Source organism: Heteronotia binoei, chromosome 1 (assembly GCF_032191835.1).
Source record: "Heteronotia binoei isolate CCM8104 ecotype False Entrance Well chromosome 1, APGP_CSIRO_Hbin_v1, whole genome shotgun sequence".
In the NCBI taxonomy this organism is placed as follows: domain Eukaryota; kingdom Metazoa; phylum Chordata; class Lepidosauria; order Squamata; family Gekkonidae; genus Heteronotia; species Heteronotia binoei.
The window spans coordinates 77,055,464-77,077,710 of record NC_083223.1 but is presented as its reverse complement, the minus strand read 5'-3'; the positions used below and the strand labels follow the sequence as shown (position 1 = coordinate 77,077,710).

General features: G+C 39.8%; 1 protein-coding gene across 5 annotated transcripts in view; it reads left to right on the top strand.

The window, feature by feature from the left end:
• The window catches only part of LCA5 (lebercilin LCA5), a 36,229-nt gene extending 17,455 nt beyond the window's left edge, over positions 1-18,774 (top strand). For 4 of the 5 annotated variants that reach the window (XM_060236377.1, XM_060236393.1, XM_060236368.1 and 1 more), the window contains exons 6-9: positions 4,953-5,046; positions 6,490-6,647; positions 12,515-12,650; positions 15,168-18,774. In XM_060236377.1, the coding sequence (XP_060092360.1) occupies positions 4,953-5,046; positions 6,490-6,647; positions 12,515-12,650; positions 15,168-15,967 (1,188 nt within the window). In that variant the 3' untranslated portion in view covers positions 15,968-18,774. Of the gene's footprint in view, positions 1-4,952; positions 5,047-6,489; positions 6,657-12,514; positions 12,651-15,167 lie in introns of all 5 variants that reach the window. The other variant, XM_060236360.1, reaches the window with a different exon arrangement.
• Positions 18,775-22,247: the final 3,473 nt, after the last annotated feature.

The window sequence follows — 22,247 nt, the reverse complement described above, 5'->3', positions numbered from 1 at the left end:
GAGTTCTATTATTTTGGGAGAGGTTGGAAAAGTTCTCTGTGTACTCTATATATCCTGTGCATAATTTTATAAGCCTCTATCATGTCTCCCCCCACCCCTTAGTTCTAAACTTAGTCATACCAGACTCTGTCAGCCTTTCCTAAGGAAAAAAAATCTGCAATCCCTTAATCATCTTGGTTGCCTTTTTTTTGTACTTTTTGCAGCTCTACAATGTCTCTTTTGAGGGATGGTGACCAGAACCGCACACAGTATTCTAGATGGGACCACACCATAGATCTATACAGGAGCATGATAGTATTGGTTATTTTATATTCAGCCTTTTCCTAATAATCTTCACCATAGTTTGCCTTTTTCAGTGCTGTGGCATATTGGATTGATGTTTTCATTGAGCTATCTACCATGACCCCAAGGTCTCCCCCCGCCCCTAGTCTCAGAAAATTCAGAACCTATTAGTATATAGTTGAAGCTGGGTTTTTTTGTTTTGTGTGCATCACCTTGCACTTAACTACATTGAGTTTGATTTGCAACATTGTTGCCCAGCTCACCACAGCCATCCTTGGTATTTACAATCCTAAATAATTTGCTATCTTTCACATACTTGGCCACAGCACAGCTCACCCCGTTCCAGAACATTTATGAACAAATTAAATAGCACTGGTTCCAGAACTGATCCTTGTGGTACCTCCTTTGTGAGAACTTACAATTTATTTTTACTCTCTGCTTCCTGTTGTTTAATTCATTTTTAATCCTTAAGAGAGCCTGTCCTCTTATCCCATGACTTCTAAGTTTACTCAAAAGTTTTTTGCGAGTTATCTCATGAAAAGCCTCTGAAAGTCCAAATGTATAATAGACTAGGTCACTGTTCTCTACACATTCGTACAGTTCCTCAGAGAACTCCAAAAGGATGATGAAGCAGTGCTGGTTTTACCTCAGGGGACTTTGCCTCTGTGTGCCCAATAATTCTATATTTGATTAGTTTCTACTGGCCTGCCTGAGACAGACAGTAGGTTAACCGGCCTATAGACTCCTTTTTAAAAATCAATGTAACATTTTCTACTCTCCAGTCTTCTAGTACAATGGTTGATTTCAGTGACAAATTACATATACAGATTAGTATATCAATAATCTCACATCCGAGTTCCCTAAGAATTTTTTGGTTTGTGCCATCAGTATCTGGAGTCTTACTGGTTTTTAATTTCCCCAGTTTCTCTTGTCACCTCAATTTGACTCAGTTTTAAAGACTTCCTGAAAACAGAGGCTGAGGCCTGAGCACACGCCACACACTTTCGATAGTGAACACAGATACAAAAAATTCATTTAACTTCTCTGCTGTCTTCCCATATTCCTTTAGCAGTCATTTTATTATTATAAGTAATTGCTCATCAGCAACAATATTCCTTTTAAATATTTTATATAGTAGTAATGCAAGATCTAATGGCTGGTATGTTAACATTTCCTTCAAGGTTGCAGCATATTTTTTCCCTGGCTGCTGCAATCCGTTAGCAATGATCTGTCCAGAACAGAGTGCTGGAGCAAGATGTTTGGGAAGGAGACAATGCAAGGGCTGTCTTGGGCCATACCAACATGATATATCTTATCATGAGACTACTTCCTGAGGACTGGAAGGTAGCTAATGCCATCCCCATCTTTAAAAAGGGTTCCAGAGGAGATCTGGGAAATTACAGGCCAGTCAGTCTGACTTCAATACCAGGAAAGTTGGTGGGAACCATTATTAAAGAGAGAATTAATAGGCACATTGATGAACAAAAATTATTGAGGAAGACTCAGCATGGGTTCTGTAAGGGAACTTCTTGTCTCACTAACCTGTTAAGAGTTTTTTGAGGAGGTGAACAAACATGTGGAAAGGGGGACCCAATAGATGTTGTTTGCCTTGACTTCCAGAAAGTTCCTCATCAAAGGCTGCTAATTAAGCTCAGGAGTCATGGGGTAAAAGGACAAGTCCTCTTGCGGATCAAAAACTGACTAATGAATAGGAAACAGAGTGAGTATAAATGGGCAGTTTTCTCAGTGGAGGATGGTAAGCAGTGGGGTGCTGCAGGGCTCAGTACTGGGTGCGATGCTTTTTAACTTATTCATTAGTGATTTGGAGTTGGGAGTAAGCAGTGAAGTGGCTAAGTTGACTCTGAATTGTTCAGGGTGGTGAGAAACAGAGGATTTTGAGGCACCCCAAAGGGATCTGTTGAGACTGGGTGAGTAGGCATCAACATGGCAAATGAGGTTCAGCGTGGCAAAGTGCAAGGTAATGCACATTGGGGCCAAAAATCCTAACTATAAATACAAGTTGATGGGGTGTGAACTGGCAGAGATTGACCAAGAGAGAGATCTTGGGGTTGTGGTAGATATCTCAATGAAAATGTCGGGACAGTGTGCAACTGCAATAAAAAAAGGCCAACACTATGCTGGAAATTATTAGGAAGAGAATTGAAAACAAATCAGCCGGTATCATAATGCCCCTGTATAAATCGATGGTATGACCTCATTTGGAGTACTGTGTACAATCCTGGTCACTGTACCTCAAAAAAGACAGCATTGGAAAAAGTGCTGAAAAGGGCAACTAGAATGATTAAAGTGGTGGTGTCAAACATACAGGCCCCGGGCTGGATCAGGCTACAGAGGGCTCCAATCAGGCCCTCCAGCAACTGGCTGTCATCTGTTTTATTTTCCCTTGCCTGCTTTTCTCGGTCGCCATTTTGTGTTTCTCCCTGGATAAGCTAGAGCAGCAAAGCAGCCTTTCTCTCTCCCCCTTCGCTTTTCCCAGAGGGAGGAGGAGGGAGGAGCAGCCTCAGCCAATGAGGGAGCTTGGCTCTATAGCTCTGCTGGTTGATTAAGTTTGCCAGGCTCAATTAATCATTCTGCAGAGTTACTGAGATAAGCCTCTCTTCCTGCCCTGGGGAATGGCTGAGACTCCTCCCCCTCCTCCTGCCCTGGGGAAGGAAAGAAAGAGTCGGAATTTCCTTTGCCCAGTCCCCACCATCAGGAGAGCTACAAAGAATGCTTTTAAGACTAGCAACGTTTTAGTGAAGGTATGAACTTTTTGCCTTGCTACAGAGAGAGAGAGAGTTTTGTTGGACTTGTAACTGGGTTCCCCTCCTCTTTTTCACTGTACTCATGCCCTCCAGTCTTTCTGTGATCTATTTAGAATAGAAATATCAGCATTAGACTGAGAGTGTGTTCCACCCCAGGTTTACCCAGCAAATTTTCCTAATTTTTTTTCTTTCACATTTTCCTTTGATTGAGGATCTTGAATTTAGACTTCCCAGATAGTAGGCTGGCACTGACCACTGTACATTGCTGTCTCTTTGTTCTTGTAGTTGTTTTTTGGGGGGAAGTTGTATTTTTTTTTTTAGTTGTAGTCATTTTTCTGGGGAAAATTATAATTTTGTAGACAAGCACATAGCCCTCAGTCTGTGCCATGGTGCCTTCACATGTTCTTGACTAGTATGTGAAACAACTTCTGTACAAACGCTCATAATGCCCAGCTACTTCATGTTACTCTGGGTCTTAGGCTTAAAGCATTGACCATGAGATGTCTGTAATGTATGTCAGTGAATCAAAAGTAGGTTTGCAACTTACAGATATGCACACCTGAACAGCACATATTCAAGACTGGTGCAGCACAGACATTGTCTGCAGTTTTTGATGCAATAATTCATAGCAAGAGGTGACATTTATCAGAGACTGTAAAACAAAATATTGCAAGTGGGCTAATATTTTAAGCATGTTTTATTTTAAGCAAAAAAAATATTTAATTGTGTGTCTGTGCCCTTTATAAAGTTTATATGTCTGCTACCTAGCATTACATTTTATGATACACATGACTCAGCCCGACAAGGTCTCATTTATGTCAAATCTGGCCCTCATAACAAATGAGTTCGACACCCCGGATTAAACGGTTGGAACACTTTCCCTATGAAGAAAGGTTAAAATGCTTGGGGCTCTTTAGCCTGGAGAAATGTCAACTGAGGGGTGACAAGAGGTTTACAAGATTATGCATGGGATAGAGAAGGTAGAGAAAGAAGTACTTTTCTTCCTTTCTCACAATACAAGAACTCATGGACTCTCAATGAAATTCCTGAGCAGTCGGGTTAGAACTGATAAAAGGAAATACTTCTTCACCCAAAGGGTGATTAACACATGGAATTCACTGCCACAGGAGATGGAGGCGGCTACAAGCATAGCCAGCTTCAAGAGGGGATTGGATAAACATATGGACCAGAGGTCCATCCGTGGCTATTAGCCACGAGGTATTGTTGGAACAGAGAGTTCCACTGCCCCACTGATAGGCCAGTGCTGCTCTGTATTCTTAGTGCTTGGAAGGGACAACAGTGGGAGGGCTTCTAGTGTCCTGGCCCCACTGATAGACCTCCTGATGGCACCTGAGTTTTTGGGCCACTTTGTGACAGAGTGTTGGACTGGATGGGCCATTGACCTGACCCAACATGGTTTGTCTTACGTTCTTATGTTCTTACAAAGTCCTGCCAGGCCTGGTGATGAGATTGCAACTTCTTTCTCTCAGAAAATGGAGGAAAGCCACAAGCTGTTTCCACCATCACATCTTCCTCACCTGTATTGTAACTGACAAAGATATTTGAGGATGATTCAGCCTCCATAGGGTGTAGAAAGCTGGCCTCATGGATAAGCAAAGATTAATAATCAGTACACCCAGTTCTTTCCAAGTACTGTTTTCTGAATATAAGTGGTATTTAAAACTAAAAATTGTTCATTTTATATACAAGAACAATCATTTTGCACACCCAGTTGCTTCTATTTTTTAATCAAGGAGGCAGTTCTGAAAAGCAGGTAACATGCATACTTCCTTAAACTCTGTCCCTTAGAATTTCATGGAATAAATTAATAGCACTGGATTTTCAGTAAAAGAATCAAGTAGTCTTTTGAGAACTTCCTTCTCACTACCTCTGTTTTATTTTTAGGAGAAGGAAAGAGAACTAGATGCAAAAAACATATACGCTAGAATGCTAAAACCTTCACCCAGAAAAGGCATCAGTATTACACCAAGGAAAAACGGTAATTATTTTCTGAAAATTCCTTGTGTTTACTTGTATTTTGATCAGACCTTTTCATCATTTAGTTGTGGGTTTTTTTAAAATTACACTGATAAGTGTTCTATTTTGAATATCTGGCTATCCTAAAATATCATCTAACGTTACAATTAATAAATATGGAACAGCTTTCAATGAATAGTCAGTTTGCTATCCCAACATGAGCAATGGAAGTTCATTTGGTGAAAGCACAATTCATCTACATAAATTTGATAGGAGCAGCATCATTTGGTAAATTTAGATATGAGGGGGGACCATTCACCAAAGTGCCAAAACATTGTTTTGAATTGAACATAATGTTCTTTATATAGTGCCAAATGCTATTTTAAATAAAATTAAATCTAAAGGCCACAAAATGTTTCAGGCATGGTGGCAAGAAGAGGAATTAGATCTCCCATCACTAGCAGTATCATAAGCCATGATCTTCAGGGCTTCAATATTCATGCAAACAATATTCTACAAGTAGTTGTAATAAAAATGCTTGTGCTGTCTGCTGGAGGAAATGCAGTTCTTCCTCAAAATTATCTACTTGTGGAATATTCAACAGATGACATGCCATGTCTGTGTTAATAGATGAAAAGCATGTACATGTTTATTGCTGGGGGGGGGGTGAAACAGATCTAATATACTTCCTACTTATGTAGAACTGACTACAGGATAAGCACTAATAGGTAATGGTAGCCACATTGTAATTATTGATGTTAAAATTATGCCTCTTTGTATTCTATTTGTATGCAATACTATCCAGCTGTCATTCACTTACCCAAAGTGCTTTGGATCGTTGGAAAGATTGAATCATAAGCTTGATTTTTATGTTTCAAGTAAGAGATTATATAGCAAATGAATACTTCACAGTTCTTATTTGCTTCAGCTCCACGTAGTGAAATATAGGCAGGCAGGTACCAGCTGGGGGGCAGGAAGGTACTGGCTGGATATTAGGAAATTAGGATATTAAGGAAAACTTTTTTATACTAAGAGTTGTACAATAGTGGAATCAGCTACCTAGGGATGTGGTGAGCTCCCCCTCACTGGCAGTCTTTAAACAGCAGCTGGATGGACACTTATCAGGGATGCTCTAGGCTGATCCTGCATTAAGCTTGGGGTGGAACTAGATGGCCTGAATGGCCCTTTCCAACTCTGTGATTCTATATCAGTCAGTGCAATGTTAAGCTTTTTTAATGTTTAATACTTGCTGTTCTCAATGGACAATGGTAAAAAAAACTTTCCTGAAGTTCTGTAACTTTTGTAGGTCAGAATTTTATTTTATAGTTCCTAACACATGGATCCTGTGTTTAGTGTATGTTTAATTTAGTTAGATGAATAATGGAATAACTGGGTTCTTTTTATAAGGATGTTTTAAACATCTGTTTAAGAATATGACTGCTCACATTGAGTGCTTTTATTACAGCTGTGAGTAGGGACACTAAAAAAGAAGAACAGACAACAAAAGGAGTACAGACTTCTGGATATTTCTCCCCTGTAGAATTTCCTCCTCCACCAGATTTTATTTCTGATCCTGTTTCAGAGGAAAAGACAGAAGATGTACATGAAGTACATATAAAAACAGTGAGTTTGGTATGCATTTTAGAAATCAGTTGTTCTCAAAATAATGAGTAAGTTTGTGATACAGAGTTGGATGCAGTGACCCAGCAACAGAAGGTTCACAGTTATGGATCTTTCCCACATTCCTCTTTGTCAGCAGTTCTTTCCATCCCTGGGAAATTTTAATCCCAGGGTTGCAGGACCTGCATAGATGTGAATCACAACATAGCCACATGAACTGAGAAGCTGCAATGGGGAGGGGGTAGATTTGCTGGTTCCTGACTGGAGATTTGGAGGTGGAGCCTGAGGACGGTGGGGTTTGGGAAGGGGAAGGACTTCAATGGGCTATAATGCCATAGAGTCCACCTTCCAAAATGGCCATTTTATTCAGGTGAACTGATCTCTGTTGCCTGAAAACTGGAAACCCTAGAAGAGGGGGACAGGACAAAATTGCTCTTGTTACCTCATCTGATAGCACAGCTCGGCTTACAGAAGAGGGACCAGAAAATTATTCCATCCTCTTCCCGCTCCCCACTGCAGTCTCCTAATAATTCAGTTACTCTGAGAATAAACTGGAGTCAAAAATATCTGTTACATAATTAAATAAATACCATTTATTTAACTAAATATGTGCAGGAAAGATCCACAGTTTTTGTGTCCACAGACTGTTGGATCTGTCTCATAGGCAATGTGTGCAGAATGCATAGTGACAGCTTAGAAGTATGCCTTTTGATGGTTTTTCCTTTCGCTAATAATAAGCCTTGGATTTTTATTACATGTGAGGGCCTGCAACAAAGTTCTGAAGTATATTCCCCAGTATATTCCTGAAGTATATTCTGTTCCAAGATGGTTGGACTTGAACAAGAAACCTTATGCCACTGCTCTCCTCAGATATCATAGAAAGAGAGAGACATTACAAAAGGTTGGAGAGCAGGGAAAAAATACTTTTTTCTTTCTCATCCTTTCAAATCCTTCTGCTATGTACTACAGAGTGTTGAAGGGCTTAGCAGCCTGGGTTGGGGGGGGGCATAAGCCCCCAACATGATAATTTTATTTATTGTTACACTGTGGGATAAAGGAAAGTTAACATTCTAATTTTGTCTTCCTGAAACTTCCTCCACTTCTTTTTAGTGTTTCTTTAACCCTGAATTTGAGTAATACCATGCAAATGAAATTGCCGTTGGTATATTGCTTTTTTGGCCCCGGCCTGTTTGGTGTAGTGGTTAAGTGTGCAGACTCTTATCAGGGAGAACCGGGTTTGATTCCGCACTCCTCCACTTGCACCTGCTGGAATGGCCTTGGGTTAGCCATAGCTCTTGCAGAGGTTGTCCTTGAAAGGGCAGCTGCTGTGAGAGCCCTCCTAGCCCCACCCACCTCATAGGGTATTGTGGGGGGAGAAGATATAGGAGATTGCAAGCCGCTCTGAGTCTCTGATTCAGGGAGAAGGGCGGGGTATAAATCTGTAGTTCTTCTTCTTCTGAGCTTCTATTAGGAAACAGGGCCCTGTGGGACCTGCTGCAGTTCCACAGGGCCTGTAAAATGGAGCTTTTCCGCCAGGCCTTTAGTTGAGGCAGCAGGTGTCTCTCCTCCCCCTCTATCCCTGCAACCTTGAAAAGGCAGTTTCCGTGAGAGCCCTCTCAGCCCCACCTACCTCACAGGGTGTCTGTTGTGGGGGGAGACGATATAGGAGATTGCAAGCCGCTCTGAGTCTCTGATTCAGCGAGAAGGGCGGGGTATAAATCTGCAGTCTTCTTCTTAGGAATCTGACTGACCAAGTTGACCAAATTTGTTCATAACTGTTGAGGCACTGACTTGTTATCTGAGTATTTCAGATTTGCTGGGCTTTTGTGGCCCTTTTGACATGGCAGATTAGTTTGGCTGAGTGGAAGAGCTTTTCCATTGATCCAAACTATATTTGCAAAGGACCACTTAATTTACAAGGTAAACAGATTCCATCATAACTTAAAATATTGTGGAATAAAAGACCATTACACACACACACACAAAACACATTCCTTCTCTTCCTAAGCTGTTGTGCAAATGGCAGCTTGTTTGCTCCCATTGGTCTTATGGCAACTGGGCAAACTGGAGGCTTATGCCAGCACTCCACTGTCATGATTCTTGGGTTCGTTAACAACATAAAAGGCAAAATATGTGCCATATTTCTGAGTATTTGAAGGATGAGTTAAGGAGAGAGGTCAAGGAGACATGTTACACAAAGACAGACTAGATGTAAGGAAGAAACCTTTTATCTGCCTTGCTCCTATGCTAAAAGAGCTGCTGGTTTTTTATCCTGCTTAAGAAACAGCTCCAGTTTGACTCACACAAATGGCAAAAGGATTTGCTAGCAAAGTGATTAAGCTCTTCTCCAGCTCTGGATAGAGTGAATTCAGAAACCAAGGTTATGAAGCAGAATAATACATGTAGCTGGTCTGACTAATTAACTGATTGAGTTGGTGAAAATGATGTCAAACACTCATAGCGATGTGAAGGCCTGTGGAGGATATGAAAAAAAAATTGGGGAGGGGGACATTCCCCACCCCCATTTTTTCCAAGGTCTTTTTTTAAAAAGTTTTTTTCTGACAGAAAAAAAGGAAGTTTTGGGAAGTACTGAAAAATGATGAAATATTTGAAAAAATGAAATAGCCATGAAATAGTTTGTCATTTAGAATGAGTGAACTGCTTTTAAAGACAAGGTGAAGTAGAAACACAGCCCAAAGGCATCCACGAACAACCAACCAACTATGGAAAACTTTATGGCAATGACATATTTGAATACAAAAATTACTTATAATAAATACAAAAATACAAATAAACACACGTTTTTCCCAAAGACTCAGTCTTATCTTTCAAATGAAAAGTTCCTTATTCAAGTAGATGTCCGGGGAAAAATTCTTGAAAAGCCGTGAGTAGGAAGTCCAAGAAGATAGTGATTCTTTCAGTCAAGAAGGCATATATGGAACAATATACATTGTTATTCCGCTAAGGCGACACAGCGCAACTTCGTAATTCTTGAAGACGAAAAGACATACAAGCGAAAAGCGTCCTTCCGCTATTTCGCAAAAGCAGCAGAGCACAATTGAGCGACAGGAAAGCACATATAGCCCTGTTTCACCAGAGGCTTTGACAAGCTTCGCTAATCCTGAAACATTCATACAAAACAAAAGCTGAACTTGTTTTCTGCAGATTGAAGAGTCTTTGGGGGAAACGTGTGTTTATTTGTATTTTTGTATTTATTATAAGTAATTTTTGTATTCAAATATGTTATTGCTATCAATTTTTCCATAGTTGGTTGGTTGTTCGTGGATGCCTTTGGGCTGTGTTTCTACTTCACTTTTCCACGTTGCTCCTTGGGTTACTTTAAAGACAAGCTGGGCATGCACATATACAGCTCTTAAATGCAAGATGCATTTCTGTACCTAGAAAGACAGCTGATCATGAGGCCGCATGCAGGGCTTTTGTGGCCCTTTTGATCTGCTTTTTGTCTTTTCATCTCTCCTTCAAATCATTATGATTCATACACCTATGACTGTATGTCCACTAGCTTATTGTTTTTCTTTGCTGGAAGAGCAGGATCAGAAGGAAGGTGGAACAGAAACTGCACCAAATGCTCAGAGGAAAACTCTAAAAGTTTCACTGAGAACTGAGCTCTCGCTAACCAGTAAGCTACAGAAGGATGAAGACAACATCTAGCTAGAAATACATCCAGCTGTGCAGATATTATTATTGATCCTTTGTATGACCTTTTTCTGACTAAACAATATATTTTATGTTATTAACACAAATCTTGTATTATTTAATGCCTTTTTTTCCTACTTTTCAGATACAAAAATTAAGGTATATGGGCAAAGGTAGCATAGGATTCATCAACTTGCAGTTTTCTCTTAGGCACTTGCAGAGCTTTTTTGTAGCAAAAGATCAGCATGAACTCATTTGCATATTAGGCCACACCCCCTAGGGTTGTCAAGTCTTCCACGGCCTCTATGGTACCATACAGTTTCCCTCCCAAATTGTTAGAGCGTCCAGGAAAACCATAGAGTTTCCCCTGAAGTAGCTGCAAGATGTTGCTACCATGATGACATCACTTGCGAGTGACATCATCACACTGGTGACATTGGGAGGGGATCCCTCCCTGGCCCAATGCAAGTTGGCAAGTTGGGGACCTCCCGAGCGGGAGAACCCCTGCCCAGCCTGGGAGCTTGGCAGCCATAACACCCCCCTGATGCCAAGCCAGCTGGAACTGCGTTCCTGTGTGTTCTTGCTCAAAAAAAAGCCCTGGACATTGGCTATATTTGCAGTTTTGCTTGTAGAAAACTAAATTCCATAAATATTTCAAATATTTTGATATTCAAATATTGCAATTTTATATGCTGTTAGAAATGATGCATTTTCTGTTGTTAAAGATGTAAAATTAATTTAGATTCAGACAGCAAATATTTCCTATATTTCAGTTTTACCCCCAAATTTTTTTTCCCTGGAAATAATGGGGTTTTTTCCTGTCATGGCTTCAAAATTTCTGGAAATTTTACATCTCTAAGCTTGCATTAATAATTCCCAACACTAGACTACCCACATTAAAATAAAAATATTCCAAGCACCCACAGGCACTGTGCAACTGTAGAGTCAAGAATGGAAGACAAGAATCCAGAGATCAGCCAGCAAGATAAGGGACAGACTATAGCTTATCTGTCCAAGCAGATCAGGCAAGGGGAGTTTACCAAGGCAAAGGTCTGAGCATCCAGGCAGTAATCATCCAGAAAGGAAGATAAGCAGAATGACTGCCTCACAGCTACACAAACAAAAGTGGTTAGGAGCCTATCAAAGCATGTTTGGAGCTAGGATCTGGCCTCAGTTATCTAGTGGTTTTTAAGTAAAGGACAAAAGATTATTTTCCTTCCAGAGTGAAGTAGTGTGGAAAGCACAGGTGAACTAACAGGTATGTCCCCAGATTAGCCAGAGGATAAAGAGAGGTCTTGAATCATAGAAATATTTCCAGTTAAGGAATAGATTCAGGTGTGTGTCTGTTCAGAAGCAAGTCGCATCTGTTTTTAGAACTGTAGACTTAGATACCTCACTGAACTGGGATTTTGAGTGGGAAATTCAACAGTCCAAATTAGATCAATCTGAACAAAGAAACTTTTAGTAGAAAAGGCCAATGTGAGCTTAATTCTTTCTAAGCCAGAGTGCTAATATAACAGGATTCTTTTGTGGATGATTGATTGCTGAGTGATCTTGAGTAATGATCTGATTGCCAGGTACTGAATAAACACAGTTTTTCTCTGGAAATTTGATGGTCCTTGGTAGGTGGTCCTCAGTATATTAAATAGATTAAGATGTAGTTCCATCCTTTCTGCTAGCTCTTTAGAGTGCTGATAACTAGAAACTTTGGTGCTTGACTTCATGTGCCTTGGTTTTTTGTGTGGCATTCTAGGATGGTACTAAACAAACTTAAACTTAAATCTTTTCAGTATGGGACTGCTTGGGGAAGCAGCCAGGCTTGCAACTTGGAAAGGTCCTGGTCCCCCATGGGAACCTCTGACTGTATTGGAATATTGTTCAAGCTAGAATCTCTCAATTCTGTCTCCAAAAATGACCTCAGGAGCAGTAAGCTGACTTGGTGCTGGATGAAAACCCACAAATTAGTGGATTCGTTCTCAGGAAATGTAGTATTATAAATATTTAGAAGGAGCAGATTTCCCTTAATTGTCACGTTAGTAAGTTCTGTGTTATATTGTTGAAGATTTGACTGTGTAGACCTATACCAAATAATCAGGTGCTGCAAATTAATGTATTTTCATTGATACTGCATAATGTGTAGAAAATTTAGTTTTATCCAAAATGATTTTTTTAAAAAAAACAAACAACCCAATTCTATATTATACCTCTTTAAGGAAGAGACTATTAAAAATGACTGGAAGGAACAAGCAGAACAGATCAGGCAGGAACAGATCAAAGAAAAAGAAGAGAGGCTGAAGAGAGATCAAGAATTGCAGGCATTAGAAGAAACAGCCAAGAAGTTCAGAGATGGTAAGAAAAGGCACTTCATTGTGCAATGAAATCATATTGCTTTACAGTTCACAAGCAACCAGAATGTCACATATGAAATATTTCACAATATTAAAATCGGATTTTTTCCTTCAAGAATATCAAAATGTAAAAATTATTCTCAGAATCATTATCAGCTGTCCTACTAGTGGGACGCTTGTTTCTTCTTGGGTTCTACTGTGCAGCTCTGATTTTGTTAAAGTAATATAAAAGTTAAGAAACTTGAGTAACAATTCTCTTTTGTGATAATCTAAACCTATTTAGCCTTTATTGTTCTTATAAAGTAATATAGTTATATACATTTTTAACTAAACAAAAGATAGTCTGGGGTGTAAGAAACACTGTTTTTGCGCATTCTGCATATCGTCAGGAGCTAATATGAATTTGCACTAATACTGCATTCCCTGGGTTTCTAGATTGCTTTTTTCTCTGCAGTGCTGTGTTTAGTTAAGCAGGTTTAAAACTTTTTGAAGTCACAGAACTATGTGTGCCACCAGATCTTTGTATTTGGCTATGGTGGTTGCAGACTGGTTTTTTTGTATTTCTTGCTATCATTTGGTGTATTGTGACAAGTGTGAATTTACCAGCCTTAGGATTGCGACCTTCATATAGACTGCAAGTCTAGTAGTTTAACAACATGGCTAGCAAGATATAAATCTATAAGATAAAAACCTTTTTACTCAATCTGTATATTTTGTTCTATCAGACACACCACAGGGTTTCTACAGTTGGCAGGATTTTTGCATACAGAATGTGGCTTTCTTACCTTTTCTCTGCAGCCCAAACTGCTATTCCCTGTCTCCCAGTAGCAGCATTTCAGGGACATTTTGGACAGCAGGAGGAGAGTAAAGACAAATCACTCCATTCGTGACATCACTTCAGTGAATTCAGTCCAACAAATTTGTTTATGTAAAACTCAATTTCACTTTTAATATATGCAATAAGCAGTGCTTTCACCTAGTTGAATTGTGGAATTGAATTATACTTTTTTGCATGTGTGTAATGATTTAAAGTTTTAAGTGTGTGTTTCTTTAAATGTTTAGTAACTTGCAGAAGAACAAGGGGGGTGAAAGAGGGTGATGAGTGAATGAGGTGATTGCTTGGTGACTTGAGAGTGCATGAGCAGAGCTAAGAATTGTGGGTGTGGAGAAAGAGAGAAGGCAAAAGTCAGTCAGCTAGCAGTTAACAGTCAGTTGTAGTCAGTCAGCAGTCATAAGAACATAAGAGAAGCCATGTTGGATCAGGCCAACGGCCCATCCAGTCCAACACTCTGTGTCACACAGTGGCAAAATTTTTTTTATATATACACACACACTGTGGCTAATAGCCACTGATGGACCTGTGCTCCATATTTTTATCTAAACCCCTCTTGAAGGTGGCTATACTTGTGGCCGCCACCACCTCCTGTGGCAGTGAATTCCACATGTTAATCACCCTTTGGGGGTGATTAAAGTACTTCCTTTTATCCATTTTAACCTGTCTGCTCAGCAATTTCATCGAATGCCCACGAGTTCTTGTATAGGGAGAAAGGGAGAAAAGTACTTCTTTCTCTACTTTCTCCATCCCATGCATTAACTTGTAAACCTCTATCATGTCACCCCGCAGTCGACGTTTCTCCAGTCTACAGAGTCTGAGAAGCAGTCCTCTGATATGTGTTGTGAAAGGCATTAAGAATCTAGGAAAGAAAATAGTAATACTTAATAGAGGATATAGTAGGGAGTCACTAGAGAGAGTAAAATCCTAATATCGTCAAGAGTGCGTGAGAGAGAAGCTGACAGAATCCTGAGTTAAGAAGAGAAAGATTAAAGACTGATCAAAGTACATTCTGAAGAGAAAGATGGATTTGAGAGTAAGGATTGTTTGTGAAATGAAAGAGTGTGATACCTCAGTCAGAAGTTATTAACATAAATTGTTGCAGTCACTGAAGAGTTAAGGACGAAACATCTTGAAACCAATACACTTCTTGCACAAATAAAGTTTTATTTTGTTTATTATTAACCTGGAGTCTTATGCTATTAAAATATATGAGTCCCATCCTCAGGACCACGTAGTCCAATGAAGGAACCTTAGAGCTTGGGCACAATACTGTGGAAAAGGTTAATGAGATTTGAATTAAATTCCTGATGACGGTGTTATGTACCCAGAGAGAGAAATAAAAAGACAGTTAATGACACATCATTATCTAGCCATACAAATTAAAACAGAAGTTGTGACAATGAGCTTGTTCATTTGCCTGTACCTAATTATTATATACACCCAGCCACGTTAATACATTGATGATTTTTATATTTTAACTTGTGCAAATTTTGTACAGGAATATGCGCATAAGTAGATAATTTTCAAAATTATGTATATGTGTATGCATGCTGATGACAGCTACCAAAATTGACTTAAAGGCACACAAAATTTTGTAACAAAATTTATTGAGTAGTTTAGAAAAAAAATGCAAAGTAGTAAACTTGTACTACTAAGTGTATTTATTTTTTATTGGTCACTTAGAATGGAAAAGAGAAGAATCTGAGAGAAAGAAGACAGAAAATAATCTTTTGTTGGAGAGAGAAAACAAAGCAGAGATGGAAAGAGAAATACATATTCTGGAAAATGAGATGCAAAATATTGAAAGTGTAGAAGAAAGGAGGCAGAAGGAAATGCTGTTGATGAAAATGTATAAAATTGACAGAGAGACCCAAATCAATACGAAGTTCGCTTCCCAAACATCCACCTCAGATACTACAATTACTACTTATTCCTTGGAGAAAAGCAACAGACCATTCCAGTTCTCAGAGACAGCAGAGAAAATAGCCAATGGTTTTCCAGAATATGATCAGCATAATGGGGTTACAAAAGGAGAAACCTACAAGCAGCAAAATGCAGAGGCTACATGTTCAAGTGATGAACTGACATTTGGAAGTTATGTACCTTCGTTTGCAAAAGGGTCAAGAAGGCCAAGCTGGCTTAATCAAAAAGGTGATGTCTTAGAGGAAACCACTAAGGGAAATGTACTTCTAAATATTAAGAGAGACAGAAAGACCAATTTAATGGAGCAGCTGTTTGGAAGCAATGCCAATACTTCATCCAAGACAAATGACCTGGATATTATTGATCAAGACAGTAATACAGACAGTTTTCCTCAGGATAAAAGTATCACAGACAAAGTAAAAGATGACGGTGATATATTCTTTAGTGAAGGAAAAAGCTTTAATCCCAAAAGGCACCGATTGCAGCAAACGGCAAGTAGGCCGGCAGTTAAGGCTCTTAATTACTTAGAAGATGAAATTGAGGAAGTGCTACTGCAGTGATTAATACTACCTATATTTATTATGCTATTTATAGTTTTTAACTTTTTCAAATATTGTAAACCTGAAGTGGCTGACAAATATGTGTGCTGGGGAATTAGAGTATAACTTTTGATGACCAATCAGGAATACAGCTTTTTGTACAGTGTTCTAGATTATTTGAGAGAGGTGACAGCTGTGTAACACATATGGCAATAATATTTTCATAGGAGTTTCTTAGAATAGTCTCATCCACCTAGTAATATGGTCATTTCCTCAGGTTTTCATTCTGCAAACAAAAGTAATCTGTTCCTCTAAATGACTTCTTTCTATCTTTTGCCAGTCATTTTTAAAAATGTTCACAGCTCTCTGGTATAATGCCAGCAGAGGACTTAAGGTGCTCCAGTATAGGCATCAAAATACAGCTTTCTGCATTTGGCCAGAAGAGGAAGTAACCAAGAGCCATTTGTTGTTTAATATAGAGTATCCTTCCTCCACCACTTGTCTTTCTATCGTTTTCCTGAGGAAATGGTAAAAGATATACAACAACCTTTAAAAACATTCAGGGTGATCCAGTTCCTCCCCTGTGCCAACCCAAAAGGAGGGCTTCATTGCAGAGAATCCCCTTTTAAATGTGCACAGCTGTATGTGCAAACTATGAATCCATGTTCCAGGTTTTATGTTGCCAACTGGCCAATATACCAGAGATTGAATACAAACATTTGCTTTCAAGTAATTGTTCTTCTGTCAGTTCATTATCTAATGCAAAGGGTTTTTTTTTAAACTTCAACAATGAGAACAGTACAACTGAAGAGGTTACATGTTTTATGGGAATCTGTGGGCCACCTATCAACATTATGTGAATCCGTTTGTGCACAGTAAGCCCTAAATATTTGAAAAAAACTTATTACTGAAGCTGCTTTTACTAGAAATGGGTCTGAATTTCTTATGTAAAATAGAATGTAGGAATTGAAGTCTAAATAATGAATTATTAAGATCACACAGTGTATTTTAATATGCACATAAGAAAACTTGTTTAATCGTATGATAAAAAGAACCCTATTCATTTGAAAGTTAATCTAGCATTTGTTTAATTTTCCTCTAGCTACAACTGATTTATACCAAACAATTTCCAAAGTTGCATTTTGCGATTCTATTCTATAATAAATTATTTGTTGATTTCAGCCAATGGGCACAATCCACCCAGCAAAATAAAGGCTTTGTGCAACATAACCTTGGTACTTGTACAGATGTTTCTTTTAGGTTGTACCAAATATCTGTTGCTTAAAGCTATCGGTAAAACTATTTCAGATATCCATTATGGCAAATATTAGAGTAATTAATTTTAATACTAAAATTCTGACAATTGTATTCACTTTTAAAATGTAATTATTTAAGGTAAGAGATTACAGCAATATAAGATTTCTAAACTTCCAGTAATACCTGGTAAAAAGTGTGCATTTGATTTTATCAAATTAACATCCATTCATGCATACTCTTTATTGGCATGCATCTTGAAATATGAACAAAAAAATCCCTTGCCTAACAGCATTCTAGATGTCTGCTTAAAGAAGTCACTGCCCTTCTATTTTCTTTACCAACTTCACAACACTCCCTCACTTTGTCCAGTTTATTGAAGCCAGTTCTCATGAATCATTGCTATGCCAAACACAGAAAGCTGCAGGATAAAAAGTGATACATGCACCCAGGGTGCACATGTGGAACTCATCACCCTCATGCTTTTAACTGATATGCTATCATCAAATGCTTCAGAATGCAGGAGCACTGCTGCTGGCACCAGCTTTGGATACATCAGCTGTTGGTAGCACCTATTAGTGCTGAAATAGAGGATGGTGAAGAAAAATAAAATTAGGTGCATCTACTCCTTTCTGTCTTGTTATCCACCCTAACAGATGGTGGTGTTGTAACAGTGCTGATCATTTGTTAGGCTAGCCATGAAGTCCTGAAATAATTTCTCATAAACTGTTGAATATCTCTTTCTCAAAGGAGGTCAAAAGTTAGGGGAAGGAAAAAGTTCTAAGTTACTGCAGAGTCAAGCCAAGCATGGCTCCCTATTAGGGAAACAGGTAATCTTTCCGTATGAATCTAGGTTACCACGCTGCACAAATAATTGCTATTTTTCATTTTTGCCCATCACATGCATGTTTAGGTTTCATCTATACTAGCATGTTTTGGTCTGGAGAGCTCCAAAGGCCCTTCACTTTTGCCAATTCTTCCAGTTGCTTGTTTGGGCTAGAGAATACTTGAAACTTCTTTGGGAGGTTCTTGATAAATAGCAGAATGTAATATAGGGTTGATTCCAGATGCCATAATTGCTAGGAAAACAAACATAGATGTACACACACTCCCTGTCACTCTCATATATGGAATTTGATTTACAATTATTTTTCTAGCTTCCAGAAAAAAATAGGGATAGCATCAATTTGGTGTGAGTATATTTTGACCATTATTTGCAAAAGATCTATGATTTCTCTGTTAAATACCTTACGTGAAGGGTCTAAAGGTTGGCAAGTGATCTGTAGTCATGGCTTGAAGCATGTGAGCATTGAAAGCCAGTGTGTTTCTAGCATAAAAGCAAAGAGTTAACATTTTTTACAATAATAAAACAATGAATCTTTATGATTGAGTAAACAATGTGTGTTAAAATGATAGTTTTAGGGCTGTTGCTATAGAAGTATTATCATCTAGTGATCCAAAATATATTTATTATGTAATGTTAATTTTTTTTATAAATTTATATTTTGTGTAAAATATAAAACATTTGATTTTTAACAATGATTTTTATTAAAAGATTTGTGATGGGTTTGTGCTTTCTTGACTCAAACTTGTGTTTTGTATTACATACACTTCTTTCTCACCTTTGTCTAAAGGCTGTGAACAGCTCAGAAACAATTAGTGTTACTGAACATATCCAAATGTCTGAGTGAGTTAAATCTACTTCGGCCCAAAATTTCACTAAGGCAGCCTGAAGTAAAAGAACACGTGCCCATCTCTCACTTCTAGCAGATGCAACCTTACATGTGGTTGGGTTCCTGATCTGGGCCGAGCAGCAAGCAATTTGATAGAGTGCCAAGGATCCTAATACATATTCGGAAGAAGTGCTGAGACCCTGAATATGGTGAAAGCAGAGTTCATTGAAAAGTATCGTTAACTGGGATGTCTGAGCATCCTGTTCAGCTTGTGGTCTGCTTACTGGTTATGAAGAGAGAGCCAGTTTTTCAGTGAAACCTTCAGCTGTTCATTAAGAAGCTCAAGCCCAATTGTAAAGTTAGTTTTCATGTATTAAGGCAGCACAGTGCCCACAATTGGCAGTGTTTTACAAAATGAACATTCTGATACAGAACAATGGAAGTTCTGGTGTTTTTACATCTATTTTATTGATGTTATTTTGTACATTCACATTTTTGTACAGCCTACAGGCTTATTAGAGTCATACTTATGTCATTTTACAGGGTTGGGAGTAGCATTTGCTCAGTTGTTGCACAAATGCAGAAATCCTGTTGTAAAGAAGTAAAATGATTACCACAACAAGGAAATGAAATGTCATTGCTGCAAAGCAGTTCAACAGCCATTTGAGTGGATGATGGACAGGCAAACATCAGATGTTCAGCTCATAGGTGATCGCAGCAGTGAAACTTGGGGGCATTCACCTATTGAATGTGTTAGCTATAAAGTTCGCAATGCCCCTAATGATTAGCACACTTGAGTTGAAATATGAAGTATACGGTAAAGCTAAATATCAGATACAAATATAAGATGGCAAATAAGAGGCCAAAATGAGCTAGAGATCAAGCAGCTGTCTATCCAAGCAGGTTCTGGCACTAATCTGAATTCTAGTAGGGGGTCCCCCAAGTGCTTATCAGCCAATAAACCCAAAGGAATGGTAAGATCCATGTAACATCACTAAAAATGGGAGGTTTGAAGCAATTCAGAATAGTATAATATCTGAGTCTGGTGGTGAACCTATGGCACAGGTGCCAGAGGCGGCACTCAGCACTCTCTTTGGGCATGCGCGCTCCCTCCCCCCCCCCACCCATGCACGAGGCTCGGCTCCCCCCGTGGCCCATCTTTTACAACTGATCTCCAAGTGACGGAGGTCAGTTCGCCTGGAGAAAATATCTGCTTTGGAAGGTGGAGCCTGTGGCAATATACCATTCTGAGCATGGGTGCAAAACAGGGTTGCCAACCCCCAGGTGGTGGCTGGAAACCACCTGGGATTATAATGAATCTCCAGGCGATAAGAGATCAGTTTTCCTGAAGAAGATGGCTGCTTTGGAAGATGGGCTCTATGGAGTCATATTTCATTGAAGCTCCTCCTCTCCCCAAACTCAGGCTCCTTCCCCCAAATCTCCAGGTATTTCCCAACCCAAACCTGGAAACCCTAACTGGGCCTCCTTCAGAGAGACAACAGGGCACTCCAACCTTTTTGAGCTTTTGGGCACCTTTGGAATTCTGACGTGGGGGGTGTGCAACCACAATGCAGCCTCCAAGCACAACACACAGAGGAAAATTCCTTGCAGGTGTTCCTGCAGTTTTAGGGAGGGGGTTAGATGGGACCCACTAGGGCACGGGTGGTCAAACTTGCTTAACATAAGAGCCGCATAGAATACATGTCAGATGTATGAGAGCCACCAGACACGAACATCAGATATCTGAGAGAAGGAAGGAAGGAAAATAGCTGGTGGGAGGGATCAGGAAGAGAGAGATGGAAAGAAAGCAACTTGAACTTTAAATGCAGGTTTATTACAGGAAATGTTGGATCCCACTAATCTGGCAGAAACAGCGGCCGGGATCACCTCTGATTTAGGAGTGGAAAGGGAGGAACTGCAGGCTTTCTTGCTTTCAAATACAGTGCTTCTGATAGTATCTGAGCAGAGCTCTTTCAAGCTACAGGGACCATAATATAATGTACCACACGGAGAAACGGGCGCAGGGCAACATGCTTTATTCAGGGTACATTACAAGATGGAGAGTGCGAACACGCGGGCCGGGCCCCGCATATATACAGCGCCGGAACTATTCCTCCTACTGGCCAGTCCAATGCTGGCCAGCCATTTTCCCGCCATAGATGGTGATTGGCGGATGCTCAGCACCCTGCGTGGAGTCGCCGGGGTGTCCCCCGTCGCCTCTGCGGCTCGCGCGGACTAACGCTTCTACGTTGTTGCGTTAATTATTGATAAGCTGTTTTTGAACTGTTGCACTGCTGCTCTGGTTTTCCAGAGCATCCCTGAGAAATGTTTGTGCAGCTGCTGCTTAAAGACTGCCAGTGAGGGGGTCGATTGCACTGTTGAACAATTCTTACTGTTAAAAAGTTTTTTCTATGCCAGTCCTCTCCTCTGCTGCCAGCAGGAACAGCTCTCTGCCCTCCTCTAAGTGGCAGCCTTCTAATACTTCAAAAGAGCAATCATGTCTCCCCCCTTAACCTCCTCTTCTCCAGGCTGAATATCCCCAAGTCTCTTAGCCTTTCCTCATTGGGCTTGCTCTCCATGGAAGTAATCTACAGTGAGCACTGTGGCACCTACTCTCTACACATGCACAGGATTGCAGTTTTAGTTTAAAGAAAGATGATGATATTGGATCTATATCCCACCCTTCGCTCTAAATCTCAGGGTCTCAGAGCAGCTCACAATCTCCTTTATCTTCCTCCCCCACAACAGACATGCTGTGAGGTAGGTGGGGCTGAGAGAAGCTCTCCTAGAAGCTGCCCTTTCAAGGCCAACTCTCCAAGAGCTATGGCTGACCAAAGGCCATTCAAGCAGCTGAAAGTGGAGGAGTGGGGAATCAAACCTGGTTCTCCTAGATAAGAGTCCACGCAGTTTGCATCTCTCAAGAAGTGGATATATTTGAAGTTTTGCTTGTAGAAAACTAGTGTCTTAAAATTCCATAATAAGTCAAATAATATAATTGTGCATGGTAACCTAATTATAAACGATGCTGTGGAGAAACACCATTTTAGGCTGGTCTTTTTCTGAGTCTATTAAACTCTGGAAGCAGGCTTTGGGGCCTAGTCTCTCCTCCTCCTCCCCCCTCCCCTCCTGTCTGGAAACAGCAATTCTGAGGAGGCCTCCTAGAGAGACAGGAAGTCTTTCAGGCTGGTCTCCCAGAAGGCTGCAGGAGGGTAAACCAGTTCCTGGGCGGGAACTGCAATTTATATTGAAGATTTTAGGTGAAAAGTCTTCAGTTTGGTTTTGAGTTCAGTCAGTTAAGTTGAGTTGGTGAGTCTGTCCGTTCAGAAAAGTATGGTCTGGACAAGTATTAGAATAGGGAAAGAAGGAGTGTTTTT